The 16,546-nt window shown below is 33.3% G+C and overlaps 3 protein-coding genes and 1 long non-coding RNA gene across 5 annotated transcripts; 2 read left to right on the top strand and 2 right to left on the bottom strand.

The window, feature by feature from the left end:
* Window positions 1-226: 226 nt before the first annotated feature.
* On the bottom strand, window positions 227-1,242 carry LOC106404950 (phospholipase D alpha 1-like). The gene is made up of 2 exons (XM_013845584.3): window positions 680-1,242; window positions 227-583 (listed from the first exon to the last, which is right to left on the bottom strand). The coding sequence occupies exons 1-2, from the start codon at window positions 874-876 to the stop codon at window positions 367-369; spliced, it is 414 nt and encodes a 137-aa protein (XP_013701038.2). The 5' UTR covers window positions 877-1,242; the 3' UTR covers window positions 227-366.
* A 3,962-nt stretch (window positions 1,243-5,204) lies between these two features.
* LOC106405346 (probable polygalacturonase At3g15720) lies at window positions 5,205-8,055 on the top strand. 2 transcript variants are annotated; one of them, XM_022702670.2, is made up of 9 exons: window positions 5,205-5,692; window positions 5,798-5,914; window positions 6,031-6,165; window positions 6,245-6,406; window positions 6,480-6,687; window positions 6,896-6,977; window positions 7,153-7,261; window positions 7,347-7,469; window positions 7,577-8,055. In XM_022702670.2, the coding sequence occupies exons 1-9, from the start codon at window positions 5,690-5,692 to the stop codon at window positions 7,994-7,996; spliced, it is 1,359 nt and encodes a 452-aa protein (XP_022558391.1). In that variant the 5' UTR covers window positions 5,205-5,689; the 3' UTR covers window positions 7,997-8,055. The 2 variants fall into 2 exon arrangements, with proteins under 2 accessions (XP_022558391.1, XP_013701360.1); XM_013845906.3 differs by lacking the exon at window positions 5,205-5,692 and having other exon boundaries at window positions 5,792-5,914.
* A 2,077-nt stretch (window positions 8,056-10,132) lies between these two features.
* On the top strand, window positions 10,133-14,326 carry LOC125584514. Its single transcript, XR_007321427.1, has 2 exons — window positions 10,133-13,511; window positions 13,595-14,326. It is a non-coding gene; the product is annotated as an uncharacterized LOC125584514 (long non-coding RNA).
* Window positions 14,224-15,766, bottom strand: LOC106404094 (transcription initiation factor TFIID subunit 15). Its single transcript, XM_048753106.1, has 4 exons — window positions 15,628-15,766; window positions 14,855-15,296; window positions 14,601-14,738; window positions 14,224-14,468 (listed from the first exon to the last, which is right to left on the bottom strand). Exons 2-3 carry the CDS (start codon window positions 15,253-15,255, stop codon window positions 14,648-14,650), a joined length of 492 nt encoding a protein of 163 aa, XP_048609063.1. The 5' UTR covers window positions 15,256-15,296; window positions 15,628-15,766; the 3' UTR covers window positions 14,224-14,468; window positions 14,601-14,647.
* Between the last annotated feature and the right edge of the window lie 780 nt (window positions 15,767-16,546).

Below are 16,546 nucleotides of genomic sequence, written 5' to 3'. Positions count from 1 at the left end.
AGCGTACGAAGCACATTGAGAACGATTGTCATCAGGTTCGTGACGCGGTTAAAGATAGACTGATCACGATGGAACATATATCTACCAAAGAGCAACCAGCTGACCTACTGACTAAGTCACTACCGTCTCCTACATTTGCATATCTACTATCCAAGTTGGGCATTCAAAGTGTGTCATCGCCCACTTGAGGGGGTATAGAGATAAGGACTATAATTAGAGATAAGGATGAACTTCATATTGTGTTTATCCATATCTAGTTAGTATTAAGAAACTATACGATGTATATATACGTGACCATGAGCATCAATACAAACAACACTTTCATATTATTTTAATGAGACAAGTGGTGTGGTTGATAGCCTCCCATTACATCATATCCAATGGTCCTCTTCTGCCACTCAATATAGCTTGCACTGATCCACTCTCCGGGAGACCTTCTGGCCACATTGGAACCACAACATAAACCCTAAACGTCTCCCCTTTCTCGATCTTGCTAATGATCTTGAGAGACAACTCTTTTGGGATTAGATGCAGAGATTTGATGTCCTCAGGAGTAATACCATCAGCAGCCCAAGCAAAGGAACTACCAAGGAAGTATTGGTTCTCAATGTAGATGAAGTCTAAGTCAAAAAAAAAAAAAAAAAATGTAGATGAAGTCTTTGGCACGTCTAATAGTCACCTCAGGATGTTATCCTTCCCACTAACGAGCCCAGCTTCAGCAGCTGCTTCAGGTGACGCCACCACCGGGGAGTTCATCAACTTCGTAGATGGTTGCGTGCAACAGATGCTGCGCCATGTTATCACCTGTAAAAATAAATCATTTTCTTGAAAATCTAACGAGCGAAAGAACAAACTTGTACATAGTGAAATGATCATTGTCACTGATCTGGCTTCAGGCCCGGCACAACCAATATATGGACCTTGTGCCAAAAAATTTATTTTCCAATAGTACTATTACAAGTTAAAATATAAGACCTAATCTATATAATATTTACAAATCAAGGCCCTAATTCCAAAAAGAAAATTACTATATAAAAAAAGATTTTTAACGTTAAAACCCCTCAATTAAGTTTATTTTGGGTAAAAACCCCTAAATTAAGTATTTAACGGAAAACCCCTCAAACTAACTTTATTTAATGAATTAAATCCTATCAAGTCATAATTATCATTACTACCGGTAAATTTTAAGTTTAGGAGTTTCTACATTAAGTAAACATAGTTGAAGAGTTTTACCATTAAAAATCTAAAAAATTAAAAATATTCAAAATTTTATAATATTATCTAAAAATTAGTAACTTAAATTTTCAAAATTAGCATTTTTATTTTTTTTTGTAAATATATGAGTTTGGTGTGTTTTTAACATCAACATTATATATGTATAAATTAAAAATACAAAAACCCAGAAAATATAATAAAAATTATCAAAAGATTTATTATTACATTTTTCTAAGATAAGATATAATTTTTATTATATTTTCTTGTTTTTTACATTTTTAATCTTTTAGTAATTTTATCACAGGTAAATCTTTAGATAATTTTTATTATATTTTCTGGGTTTTTGTATTTTTAATTTATACATATATAATGTTTATGTTAAAAAATAAAACACATCAAACTCATATATTTACAAAAAAGAAGAAATTAAAATACAAATTTAAAAAATTTAAGTTACTAATTTTAGATAATATTATAAAATTTTGAATTTTTTATATTTTTAATGGTAAAACCCCTCAATTATGTTTAGCAGAAACCACTAAACTAAAGATTTACAGATAGTAACGGTAATTATGACCTGGAATTTAATTCATTAAATAAAGTTAGTTTCAGAGTTTTTGCTTTAAATACTTAGTTTTAGTATTGACTGCTTTTAAACGTAATCGAAGCAGAGCAATAGTTAACGTTCATCGAAGCACAACTCATTGAGATCAGAACCGATCCTTGTTGATTACCCAGAAAATATGAATCAGATGAGAATAAAGTTAGCGAGTTGCACTGATCATCCTCATCATCTCAAAAACAATCATACGATTTGGTGTAATCATGAAAACTACCTAGCGGAAACAAAAATACGAAGAAGAAGAAGACAAATTGGATGAGATTCAGAGAGATGAATACTAACTGCGAGATAGGAGAAACTGAAACGGTGGTCAGAGAGGAGGACGAACTCGGGATATGATCCACCGTGGAAGACGAAGCTCTTTAAAAGGAAGAGCTATTACGTGGTGGTGGGCCTGGTGGCGCTACTGAAATATTTAATTAGTTCAAGGAAATTAAATATGGGGCCTGATTTTTTGTTTTGTTTTGTTTCAGCCCTGAAGTTTAATAGATTTTACAAATTGGTCCTGCTTGTTACATAAATTACACTCGAGGTGCTTTTCAATTTATAGTTTTTAGGGCAAGTAGTTAACTATAAATTTGTGTTTGGAATAATTGGGGTCTAGTATCATATAATGTAAATCATTTAAGATTAAAAGACAGTTTAATAATAAAGGTTCAAAAATGAGAAAAGAGAAGAGTTGGGCGGCCATTAGAAATTCTTTAAAGAGTTTCTTCATGGAAGAAATATTCAATTCCCTGACATGGGGACAAATATCCATATTGTGCTCCGAACGACGTTCTGCAGCTAAATGCTACGACGGCGTTTCCGAAGCCGGATCATCAACGTCCATCGACAGAAACTTTTACGATTCACTTTTTCTGAGGTACAACGTGTTCACGCTGAACCAATAATAAGAGATTGTTGTATAAAATATAGTATTATCTCACATACAAAAATAGAGATATGATACAACCTCTTCCCTAGTCATTCTAAAATTTTCATTTTGTCAATTTCATTTTTTCTCTATTCACAAAATTCGGTATGTACTCTACAGTTTTAGTTGAAGTTACTTGTTAATCAAACTTCACCTCTTTCATATATATAAATTCCGACGTATTATAAGATCATGGCGTACCACGTACTTACTCCAGCATACCTCTAAGGAATAAGGGGTACATTGCATGGCGAAATTGGTGTAAATCTTAACTGTAGCACAGTGGTGGGATGCACTGGACTTATCTTAAACAATATCAACTTAACATCGGGCCATCGGCCGATGTAACTGGTAAGATTCTCCTATCATCATGTACAAATGCTCACGGCAAGGCCTTCATCACGCAACCATCAGTGACTTGTCTCTTACCTTAGCTAGATTACTAGCTAATTAATTAATGTCATGATCAATGTGGATCAATTATACGTATAATAATGGGGGGGGGGGGGGGGGGTGTGGTTATAAGAGTATAGATTTTTTTTTTATAAGAGTAAAGATTTAAATGGTGAAAAGAAAAACAACAACAAATAAATCATTACGCCAACCAAAAAGTTAATTCAGAATTGTAGAACAAACAGAAAAGGGATTGATTGAAAATGTGAGTAGCAGCACCACCGAACGAAAAGAACACAGTGAAAGAACGTTGCTGAAAGAGGGGTCTAATTTGTTGAATAATACACAATGATTATGGTGAAGTATAACAATGATAGAAAAAACGGTGAAATATAGCAATGATATACTATTTCAGGTTTTCTAGATACTCCATTAGATAGAAAAAGGGTGACATTGTCGATTATGGATACATCCTCAGACAAGAAATGAAAGTGGTTTTTGTTTCATCCGGATCTAAACTTTCGGGCTATTTCTATTACCTTGTGGTCACAAAAGCCCTCTAGACCCATTTCTTTTTGTGTCAATTGCATTGCATCTGATTTTAAACGAAAATTATCTCTTATAGAAGAAACAAAAATATTAGAGATTAGATTTTGAGTTGCCCAAGAAAAAAAGAGATCATCATATATTTTAAATATATGCTGTTGGAATTAGTGCAGCTCCTGACGTTTTCATGAGAGCTACCATTGGGCCTGGTTGTCTAACATTCTGCTATCATTGGTGTTTAGACCTGTTTGAAAACGCGGGTACTAGGGGCGATTTGTCGGCGAAGAGGCGCTCGGCGGTGCTTAGCTGTGGCAAGTTGGCTGTAGTCGACCAATAAATCGGCAACAACCAAAAAAAATTGAGTTTGGAATACTTAAAATCTTGTATTTTGATGACATACATTTTAATTATAAAAACATGAAAACACACCAAAATCCGATGATATGTGTGATTATAACGTTTTATGGCCATAGAAAAGCTGTAAAATCGAAAATCCTAAACAGAGTTAAGGAAGATGTAGACGAAATGATGCTAGTGCCCTTCATTAAAGGCAAAAAAAAATTAGAAAGAAGAAAAACGCATAGTTCTAGGGTCAAACCCGGGTTCTTATGCTGAGCGGGTATTATGTAACTACTAGACTACTTTGAATAATTGTCTACTTTCATTCAAACTAATTAATGATTCATAATATATTTATAAAAAATATATTTAAAATTAGGTCCCGATTAATTCCCGATTACTCCCCGATTAATTGTTAACTCGCTATCCCATATCGTTCGCCCGACTAGCGCATAGTGTAGTTTCGAATAGGGGTGTTTAGACATGTATATATTGGAAAAGCAAAATTATTTTAAAAATTAAACTCGTAAGTACTCCTGAAACAAGAATTTTTAAAAATTAAGCAATAATTTTTTGGATTAAGCTAGAATTTTTTGACAATTATGCGGTCATCTTTTAAACTTGTAAGTATTAAGCTTTCCTTGTTCTTTTACTACAAAACAGTACATAATTTTAAGAACTTCTTCTTAACTTTTTTTTAACGTAGGATATATTATGCTATTACAAACTCTGAGAAATATTACAGACGATTCTACAGCTGACAATTCTACCTGCTTTATGAGGATTCACGCCTGACTGCATCACCTGAGCCGCCCTATCGGATCCATGTTTGACGGTACTCTTTGCGCCATGCTGCAAATCTCTTGTATGATGTTTCTCCGTTAATTCGCATAATTCCGTTTTCTCCGGGAATTGAAACTCAGACCTCCTGGTGTAGAAGCATTAATGAACTTTTGGTCAAACCTCTGGACCAGGGGGCTTCCACAAAACATTTCAAATTATGTAGAAGCTGGGCGTTGAACCCGGATTTGGATCATATCTTCTTAACTTTAATCAGCATTACTTTTGTATATATTTTTTCAAAAAGGTAAAATAAAAAAAATAGGAAAGTAGAATATAGAAAAAACCCAAACCGAAGCTAACACAAAAGTAATTAAAAGCAAAACACGAAGTCAAAAATAGACAAAAACCAAAAACAGAAAAAGAAGCAAAAGCAAGTTTCTTGAGACATATATATGCATCCACATATCAATTTAGTTTATATCGAAGCTCTCTGGAATGGACTGTCACGTATATTACGGCATACATCGACGATGTGTTTTAAGGGTAAAGTATATTTACTATTTTCTTTGTACATTCGTATTTACTCATTTCCTTTTACTTTTGTTATATTTGAATTTTGACGAACATGTTTACTAACTTTTGAAAGAGAGGTACAATAGTATTTTTTGATGATACACTTTTAAACTCTAATTAATTACACGCCATGACCATAAGTAATTAATCTGAAATTTAATGTTATCATTTATTTTATTTTATTTTTGCTAAAATGTTATCATTTATTGTAAGAAATTAAAATGTACAAGTAGGTATTCATCTATTTCATTCCATTTCTTTTTCACACATTGTCTGCTACTATAGGAAAATATCCGTTTAACATGGTAAAACTTTTGCTTCAGAGCCTTAGCTTCAACGATATATGTTCTTAAATAGTAAATACATTGAATCATATATGATTTAACTCTTTTTCTTCTTAATATATGCAGAAGAAGACTTGGATCTTAAATTTCTCAGTGTTCTTTCTCCATATCTTTACATCTTCGAGAGCATTGGATGTTAGTCAATACGGAGCGATTGGAGATGGAGTTACAGACGATTCTCAGGTACAAGATAGATAATGTAAATAAATATTTCTTCATTATATATCCAAAAGATCATAATGTTGAAATCTTGAAAAAGAAAATGTTGAAATTTTGTAACTTTTTATCTTTCTTGGAAGGCGTTCTTGAAAGCCTGGGAAGCTGTCTGTATCGGGACAGGGGATGGGCAGCTTATCGTTCCGGCAGGGATGACATTTGTGTTACAGCCCTTGAAGTTTCAAGGTTCTTGCAAATCGACCCCTATTGTTGTTCAGGTACTCTGTTTTTCCTTTGTTTTTTTATTAATGGATTATTATCTTGACATTGATGATGAATATGCTGATTTAATTGTAGATTTTGGGCAATATGGTTGCATCAAGTAGAGGGAATTGGGAAGGAGACAAAGATCAATGGATTCTCTTCTCAGACATAGAAGGGCTCGTGGTTGAAGGCAACGGCGTAATTAACGGCCAGGGTTCGAGCTGGTGGGAACACAAAGGGAGTTCTAGACCAACCGTAAGGATCACGTTAGGGCTATCTTTTTTATCTTTTTTTCAACTTTTTTAAGCTTTATTTTATGTGATTTAAGGCATTGAAGTTCAAGAGCTGCAACAACCTTAGACTAAGTGGACTAACGCACGTAGATAGTGCAAAGGCTCACATTCATATAAACAATTGCAACGGTGTGAGCATCTCAAATCTCCGGATAAATGCACCGGAGTCAAGTCCTAACACTGATGGAATCGACGTCGCTGCTTCATCCAATGTTATCATCCAGGATTGCGTAATCGCCACAGGTATGTAACCGTCTCTCAAGCTATTTAATTTGGAAAAAAAGCAGAAAAAATCATTTTAAATCGGGATGATGTATGAACGTAAATCGGGATGATGTATGAACGTAAAAAAATAAGAAAGTAGAATGCGGACCTGACGGTCCCTCGAATGTCACATCCAATAATTATTCATCATCGGCTCGTTATGAAAATGACGTTGTAATGATTCTAGGTGACGATTGCATTGCGATAAACTCGGGGACGTCTAACATCAGAGTTTCCGGTATAGATTGCGGACCAGGCCATGGAATAAGGTCTAACCAATTAATGTCCTACTGAAAACTGATCATATCTGATAATCATGTGAAAATGTTATTATGACATATCTAAAACTCATGTCAAGTTGTTATTGATTGCATATTTAAAAATCATTTGAAATATGTTGTTTAGGATATTTAAGAATAATGTATATTGTGAAATATATTATAGCATAGGAAGCTTGGGAAAAGATGGAGAGACAGCTTCAGTGGAGGATATATGTGTCCAAAACTGTAACTTTAGAGGGACTACGAATGGGGCTCGGATCAAAACCTGGCCGGTACGCAAGAAGCATGTCTTGTTAATCTCATTTAGTAATTTATCAAAAAATGTTTATTTTATATAAATTTTCTGGTAATATACAGGGAGGATCAGGTTACGCAAGAAGGATTACTTTCAGTGGAATTACTCTAGATAACGTGGAAAACCCGATCATAATCGATCAACATTACAACAATGGAGGTTCTGAGAAAAATACAGATGATAAGGTACTTACTGTGAAGTTAGATTTGATTAGAACATAAACAGATATGTTACACTCCGACCACAAAATTGTTCATAATGATAAAATGTATTTTGTTTTCACTTTTATCAGTCATCGGCGGTTGAAGTAAGCAAAGTCGTGTATAGTAATTTCGTGGGGACGTCCAAGTCAGAGTACGGAGTTGACTTTAGGTGTAGCGCGGCTGTACCATGCACAGAAATTTTTATGAAAGATGTGAGAATAGAAACACCATCATCAGGATCAGGACAAGTCGCGCAAGGACAGTGCTTCAACGTGAGAGGTGTGTCCACACTTGCCGTACCAGGTTTAGAATGTTTAGCACTTTCCACAGATATGTTATCATCGGCGGAGTTGCCGGAACAAACTTGTATGTTGCCGCAACCATCAGTGCAACCAAGTACACGACCGATGCAAGATCCATTTTGGGTTTATGGAAGCGGAGGGAAACGACTCAGAGTTTTTGATGTAGTATTAACTTCATTTATATTTGTCGTTTTATATATGTATTAGGTTATTGTTGGCAAATATGGATCATTTATTTTGGACAGTTTCTCCGGATTAAAAAATCACCAATTTGTTTGGATTTTATGGTACATATGGAAAAAAGGAAACAACAAAGTTTTTAACAGTTTGGATGTTGATCCTAGAGATACTCTCAAATTGGCAGAAACGGTTTCCTACTTTAGGCTGAGGCACATTCTTTACTAGAACAAGGAATCGATCAAGATCGATTACCAGTAACAGCAACAATACTGTTTATCTCAGGTAGATGATATTTTACGGATGGATCATGGAATAACCAAAAATATTTTCTGGGACAAGGGTGGTATAGCATCCTGGAAGGTTTTGATTATTTAATGGAAGCAAGAAATACAAGAGTGAGTCTGTCGCCCCTTCATTCGGAGATAGATGCTTTCATTTGGGCAATGAAATGTATGAGAAACCTAGGACAATATTTTGTTACTTTTGCAACGGATTATTCTTAATTGGTGAAGATGGTTTCAGAAGAATGACCAACCTTTGCAAGCTATTTAATAGACATAAAGAACTTGAAGACAAGTTTCAACAGCTCATAAATCATTCATATACCAAGGGTACAGAACTCGAGGGCCGACAATCTTGTACGCAGTGCAAGAAACAACTGTAGTCCACATAGATACGGAGCTACCAGTTCGGTTTGCAGAATCCATATAAATATGTGCATGTTGCTGTCAAAAAAAATGTATTAGGTTAATCAAATTATTTAGTTTTCATTGTCACAACTAGGGGTGGGCGTTCGGGTACCCGTTCGGGTTCGGATCGGATATTTTGGATTTTCGGTTATTTCGGTATAGAGGTATAGAACCCGTTCGAGTATTTCTATACTTCGGGTCGGGTTCGGGTATTTTTAGTTCGGGTTCGGTTATTTCGGATCGGGTTCGGATATTTAGATTTTGGAAAAAAAAAAATTAAAATTTGCATTTCTCAAATTTCTTGTATTTAAAAATATAACTTTCACTTAACTATGTTTTTATTTTTAATAGATTGAATGGTTAATAGATTTGGACATAACATTTTGAAACTAAAAAAGAAATTAATTTGGTCATTGTTTTTAAATTTTGGATGTAACTTTTTGTTAATTCTTGAAATAAAAAGTTTGGCCATGTATTTTAAGTGAGTAGCAAATCATTTTTTCCGTAATTCTATATATATCATATGAACTTAATATATGTGTAGTATCAATATAAATATTTATATAAAATGAGAGATGTAAACTAGAAATAGATGGTTAATTATGCATATGTTCGGTTATCTTCGGATATCCATTCGGATTCGGATATTACCCGTTCGGGTTCGGATATCCAATATCTCCTAATTCAATACCCGTTCGGATATTTTACTACTTCGATTCGGATTTCGTTTCGGGTTTTTCGGATCGGGTTTGGGTGCGGCTTCGGATATCGGGTAAAGTATATCGGATATCCCCTAGTCACAACCAAGATTCAAGCATTTACACGGCGTGTAAAAAAAAATCGGTTTAATTGTTTTTTTGGTTTGATTTAGTTCGACCGGTTATGTATATGAATTTCACATAGATCACTATAATGTATGGGAATGTGAAGATTGTCCATCGAGATTAGACGATCACAAAAAAAAAATTGTAGATTAGATTATCCTCGTAATGAAAATAAATAAATAATTGCCTTTCTTTATATTCTAAGTTTTGGAAATTTTTCATTTTTATAGAAAAATATTGTAAATTTGGAGTTGTGATTTAGAAATTAGGTTAACAAGAATTTATGTTGATAGATAAGTATTATTTTAGATTTTTTGATCTATATGTTGTATTTTTTAAAAATATTTTAGGAAAGCTTTTATTTTATAGAGAAATATTGTAAAATTCGGATTGTGATTTAGAAATTAGGATAACAATAATTTTTGTTGATAGATGAGTATTCTTTTAAATTTTTTATAAATAGATTGTATTTTTTAAAATAAAATTCTCAAAATTTCAACTTTGGGAAAATTTTCAATTTTATAGAAAATATCGTAGATTTGAAGTTACTGATTTAGAAATTAGGATAACAACTTTTTCTTACTCAACAGCCACCACTCTCGACTCGCCGTGACCTATGAAGCACGGGGACGTCATTTAGGTCGACGTTTCCGTACCGGAAACGTTTCTGGGACGGGTACTGCTTGGGAACGGCACGGGCACGGCTTGGGGACGGTGAGAGTAACCGAAGGTCTAATAACTAATGTATTGTGTGTTTATGAACATATTTACGTCAACATTATTTTACATTAAGATAATTCATTACTTTTTTTCTTTAAAAAGTACTAAAACAAAAAGAAACAAAAATTTATAACCTTCTTTCTAATTCTTCTAGTTTGAACTTTGAACTAGATGAAGCATATTTTAATAATCAACTAGATTTTGATCCGCGCTTTCAAAGCGCGAGATTATCTATTTCTTAAATATATTATTTTATAACATGTTATATTTATAACATTTATATTTTTATAATTGTTTTTTTTTGTTATATGTGTAGTAGTTGTTTTATATATTTAGGATGATATGCATTGATATATAAATATAATAATATATATAATGACTCGCATTTTAAAAGCACGAGATTTGTTTCTTTTGAAAATTAAATATTTGTTAATTGTAACCTTATGTGTTATTTGATAACTAATTTTTTTTAATAGTGTTCATGTTTTATAGTCATACAAAGTAATTCCGAAGAGTTGTTTTTTAAAAATAGTTCATTGTATTAATATTTTTAGTTTATTGTAAACTATTAAATCCCAAATATCCTTTTCGTAGCATATTTTAAAAGATGATTAAAAGAAATACAAACAAAAATTTGAATCCATTTTTATGTTTTACTGTTTTAAAATGGGTTTTTTTATTTTTTTTTGTCAATAAAAATCAAGTATTTAAATGAGTTTCGGTCTATAAATTCGTGAAACCCACCCACAAGTAATCCAACTTCTTCGACGGTCTTACCAAAAAAAGAAACGGAAAGTAATAATAAAAAATCATATTAAGATTTTTGGTATGGCTAAAGTGTTAATACAATGTAAATAGGATATATGTCATAAATCAATTTTAGTATAGATCTTTGAATTATACGTAAAATGATTATAATCTAATTGAGTTTTTAATAAAGTCGACTGCCGAAATGAGCTTGTAAATTGGTTTTTAAATACTTGTTTCTGACTAGTACAATTAATGTGGCCGAAAACTATTTAAAATTTTCAAATAGGTGATAGCAATTTTTGTAATTAATTAAAAAAATCAGGGGCATAATCCTAAGAAGGATTCTGTTTTAATAGTATAGATGACTAAAGAAATCATTTCTTACTATTGTTATTACTTAAAATAGTATATTACATTGTTTTCTTTTAACATTATAGAGTAATTTATTTTAGTTTCAATTTATGAGTATATGTATATATATTTTTATATTAATATATATGCCGTACCCGTATCTTTAAATTTTTAGTTTTGTTGTTTCCCGTCCCCGTTTCCCCACCCGTATCTGTCCCCGTATCCGTCCCGGTGCAACATAGGCCGTGACACCAAAGCGGAGGAAGGAACCACGGATCTACACCATCCCGAGCTGGAGGAGACGCCGGAGAGCTTCACAAGCCCAGAGCCAGAGACATATCGAAGAGAGAAGGTGAAAGGAGAGACAATAGCAAATAGAAAAAGAGGAAGGGTAAGGAGGAGCCTCTCCGGCGAGTAAGACGAAACGGAGGTTTGCTGGGGGCTCAGGAGAAGAAGATTGGAGGAGAGAGAAAAAGTTTTTTCACCTCCAAAAGAAATATGTATCTTTGCATTAGGTTACCGGTCGATCTCCTTGAAACTGCTACGATAAGATCAATAGTTGTAATTTTTCTCTTTTTTGCCTTATAACGATGGATGACTATTATCATGACAGAAAAGTCTATCATCAAGGTACAATCTTCTAACACAGCTTGCGCTTTTGTATGTTCATGGTTTTTACCTTGAGATACATATATATACATATTCAGTATAAGATGTTTATCTTCTCTAATTTCAGTATATACTCATTGGCATGGATGGATCTGAAATTTTGAAGGATTGGAAACATTTTTTTAAAGGATGGATGGTTTTAAACTCACATCTGCCTCAGATAAGTCTCTCAAATGCTTTGTCAAAACAATCAATCTGGATCGCCGTCCGCTCTATAGATTCACTCTCTTCACATTTTTTGTTTCCTGTCGTTTTAACTACATTTCTAGGCTTCAAAGTGGTCCAGCAGACCTCATCACTAAGGCATGTCTGAGCAATGGGTTCAATATATAGGGCTTAACTTTGGTTCTCTTTTAATTATTAAGCAAATCAGTTGAACAAAAAAAACATTTTTAAAGGTTTTGATAAAAACAAAAATAAAAATTTGGGGTCTACACCCATCTAAAAAATTTCCAATAATTTTAGGGGTCAAGGTTAATATTTAACTCGTGTATGACTAGATTCGACCCTGCTCATTTGGTGATAACTTATAATAATAATATCGTCAGTTTATTAACATTAAAAAGAAACATCAACTTATTGGAAGTGCCATTGTTTATTATATCTTCAGTGTATTAACTATTCACATTAGAAACATTGGCAAAAAAAACATTAAAAGCTCAAAGGGGGTTGATATATTACAAAGTGTGATAGTACTCCCAAGAGTTTATTATCTATGGAGTTCATACGGACATCGATCTTTTTTAATTGTCTATCTCGTTTGTTGTTTTCTCCTTTACTCAGCGATTTGAAAACACTGCTGCGAGTACTGCGGAACACTGCTGCGAGTACTGTTGATAAATTTGCGCAGATGAATTCTCCTACTACGGTGGTTTTGTTTAGACTCCTTTATCTATGAAATTTGACGTTCAAAAAGGTTCTCTACCCGGTCCTACACTATAGTCCATTAGACCACCCGCAACGCGGGGTTTAAGTAGATTCTTACTCGGGATTGATTAAAATATTAATATAAAAAAATCATAAGTTAAGAAAGAGTCCTTAACTAAGGAGATTAAGGATTTGGTCCTTGATGAGTTGGCAAAGCCCGATTGGTGAGGGTCAGGGTCGTGTTTTGTAAGGAGAGAAAAAAAAAGAAGTCGCGACAATTACAGAAAAAAAAATTCCTCCGGCGAAACGAAAGGTGATTCGGCGATCTTCGGTGTTGAGGAATTGAACACATAATGAAAGGAATCAGAGGCAAAGATGATCTTACGGCTGCGTAAAGTTTCATTCTTTCTTCACTCAACTTTTTGATCCCTGTTTATATTTCCTTGTCTGAGAATCTTCAAGATTTGTTCTTTGGGTGATATTGATTTGATGAAAACCTGTTACAGACGTTGTTTCTGATTGGGTTTTGACAAACTTTGCAGCATGGTCTCAGTCTCAGCCTCAGGTGGTGGGTTGGCGTACGCTTTTGTGAGCAAAGGCTTGAAAGTAAAGCCTGCACACGCACTCTCCTGGGCTGTTTGCTACGCTGTTGCGTCAGGAACAATGTATAAGGTGATTGATTGATTGTTCATGAACCAATACAAAAAGAGTATACATATCTTTTTACTTACCACGGGTTTTTGTTCTTCTTTCAGGTGAAGGAAACAATCAGAGCAAGAAGTAAACATTCCACCAGCACCAGGGGCAAGGCTTTTGATACTTGATCATATCAAGAGGTTTGTTTACAAGCTTCTCTACTAGTACTCTCTCACAAGGATCAAATATATGAACTGAATCTAACCATTCTCTGTTGTTTTGATCAAATATACCAACCCTCCCTTTTATCTTATATGGTGGTTGTAATAACTTAGAATCTTGGAGATATAGTTTCAAGAGACGTAACCTTGCTAGTTCATTCGCTGAAACTTTATGTTTGCTTTTAAGTAAAACCAACAACGTAACAGAAACTATTTTTTACAATTTTTTTACTTTTAAAATTTTTTAAATTACAAATTTAATTATTTTTAATGGTTTACAAATTTATTAAATGTTTTACAAATTTAATTATATTTTATTCTTAAGAATTCTATAGTGGATAACACCATTGGACTAAAAAATATGATTAGAATCCTTAACTATTCAAACAAAAAAAATTAAAAATATATATATATTATTCTATTGTTAAGGATTCCAACTCATCATTGGAGTTGCTCTTAGGATACAGGTTGAAAAGGCTTGGAAACAAAAAAAACAAAAGTAGCAACTTCTGTAGAAAGCGACGAAATTGAGAAGATAATCTTCTTTTAAGAAAGACATGCATCGTACAATGATTAGAATAATTAAACTCTTAAAAACTGCAAAAGAAAATTACGGATTAAGGAAGAAAAGAAAATATAACAAAATGGATAATACATCCAAAACATGACATCTAAAGTTACAACCTTGGCTCTCATTGCAACACCTAACAAAATTATCATCTTTAATTCTCTCTCGCTCCTCTTTATCCTTTTCTATTGATTGAAACGGTGCCTGAAAAATATCAAATTTTAAAAGACAAAAACATTTTAATAAATATATCTTAAGTTTAACCACCGAGCAAAGTAAGATAGTTCCTAGTCTTGGTCTTATTAAAAAAATATAGAATAATACAAAATGAATTACCCAAGAAAGTGGAAACAAGTCTACTTTCAACGGCATTATTGTATAACTTAGAAAAAGCTTCCGTTGCTGAAGTCCCTTGGTGCATTGCATCTGAAGCATTCCATTCTGCTTGCAAAGTTATGCTCATTGCAACCAATCCTGATTCCAATAAATAATCTCTATCAATTAAACTTCCAACATATATAACATAAAATATGATGAATACGACTAGTCAACATAGTTATCTATAGAGACCAAATGTATTAATTTGGTACCTAGTGCAAATCCAGTCGCCGGATTTCCAGCTGGAGCGGCCAGCGTTGCCGGAGACTCTTGACCGCATAAGTTCGGTGTCAAACACGGCGGGACCGCCGACGCCACCGCCTCCCCCACCGGTGGATTCGTCCTTGAAAGTGCCGCATTTGAAGCAGGTGGAGCGGTTAGCAAAGTTATGGGTCCCGCAGCTTCCCACGGTGCAGTACCAGTCACCTGGACGAACATCGGAGCCGGTGGTGAATCCGAAAGCAGACATAGCTCTACCGCCGAAACCACCAAAGTCTAAGCCACTGACTCCACTGGCTCCCGAGCGGAAGTCGCCGCATCGCTGGCACGAATCACGGCGCTGGAAGTTTAGGTGGGTGCAAGATCTACAGTTCCAGTCCCCAGGTCTGCTCATCTTGGATCGGTTTTCTTGTATGCGTGCGCTTATATAAATTTCTGTTACATGCACACAAAACATGCAAATAAAATTGAATATTCTTTTTTTTTCTTAAGTTAAATTTTTTATTAGATATTCATTTAAAAAAATTACCTCGTGTTTCTATTTAAAGAAGAAAAAAAGGATCGCGAAGTACCATGCTACTAATGAAAATGAATTTCGTATGTATTGAACTTTTGCTTTCATTAAAAGGACAAACGAATCAATATGCTTATTTTAGTTTTGAAGATTAATTATCTTATTGTGGCATAACTATATATATTTCTGAAATCAATATCTCGTTTGATCAAATAGCTACAAAATTGTAAAAATTAAGAGAAAGAGACTGACCTTGTTGAACTTGAGAGCGATGTGATTCTGTGTCTAGTGAGAGGAAACAAGACACGGGGTTTTGAGAGGGTGAAGTGAAGTGGATGTGCTTAAATAGACCACGGAATAACAACTGGTGTCTTCTTTTAAAAACAAAATTAATAAATTAAATAATAATTGCTTTTTTTCGTTTTTTTCACCTCAATTGTAAACTTTCGGAAAAGAAGAGAGAAAAACGAAACATAAATAAATAAATAAATAAAAAATATATATATGTATATATATATATATATATATATATATATTTATATAAGTTAACTGAAAAAGATTCCGGCTGATATTCAGAAGCCTTGAATTTAAAATATGGATAATTGCTTGGCCATGGTTTTGAGTGTTTGTTGTATCAGATTTATATATGATGCATGCACATGGAACTCTCTCTCTTTTTGTTATAACTACATTTAACTTCAGTTTAATTAATTTGCTTACAAAGGAGTTCATATTGAAAAATTAAAAATTTGGTGTTATAATAAATCAAGAATTTACAAGTTTAGAAATATGCCATATATTATGTATTTATGCAAATTAATTTGACTATATATAGTCAAAGAGAAACTCAATAAATTGATTTTCACTAGATATGTTTTTTGTCAGTTCCCTATATATATATATATATATATTTTTTTTTTTTTTGAAAAAAATTCCCTATATATATTGGCCACTTCATTTTCCATATAATAGTTCTAAATTGAAATTTTAGTTTGAATTTGTAGATATTAATAATTCATAAAATATTTGAACAAAAGACATCATATAATAAAAGTACTTTGGTAAGAATCTTGGGTCGAAGCATAATGTAATTTTAAGTAAATTAAGAGTGACAAGAAGCCAACAAACAACGTAAGGAGACCACACCCAACTAAACAAAGAGATCTTGCTA

Source organism: Brassica napus, chromosome C3 (genome assembly GCF_020379485.1).
Source record: "Brassica napus cultivar Da-Ae chromosome C3, Da-Ae, whole genome shotgun sequence".
NCBI lineage: Eukaryota > Viridiplantae > Streptophyta > Magnoliopsida > Brassicales > Brassicaceae > Brassica > Brassica napus.
Note: the sequence above shows the minus strand (reverse complement) of the source record. Positions and strands in the feature narration are given on the sequence as shown.

Coding starts and splice junctions, on each gene's coding strand:
- LOC106404950 (XM_013845584.3), bottom strand. CDS start 876: ATGATCATTTCACTATGTACAAGTTTGTTCTTTCGCTCGTTAGATTTT. Junction 584..679: donor GGGAAGGATAACATCCTGAG/GTGACTATTAGA, acceptor CTTCCTTGGTAG/TTCCTTTGCTTGGGCTGCTG.
- LOC106405346 (XM_013845906.3), top strand. CDS start 5,792: ATGCAGAAGAAGACTTGGATCTTAAATTTCTCAGTGTTCTTTCTCCAT. Junction 5,915..6,030: donor GAGTTACAGACGATTCTCAG/GTACAAGATAGA, acceptor CTTTCTTGGAAG/GCGTTCTTGAAAGCCTGGGA. Junction 7,470..7,576: donor AGAAAAATACAGATGATAAG/GTACTTACTGTG, acceptor CACTTTTATCAG/TCATCGGCGGTTGAAGTAAG.
- LOC106404094 (XM_048753106.1), bottom strand. CDS start 15,255: ATGAGCAGACCTGGGGACTGGAACTGTAGATCTTGCACCCACCTAAAC. Junction 14,739..14,854: donor GGCGACTGGATTTGCACTAG/GTACCAAATTAA, acceptor TATTGGAATCAG/GATTGGTTGCAATGAGCATA.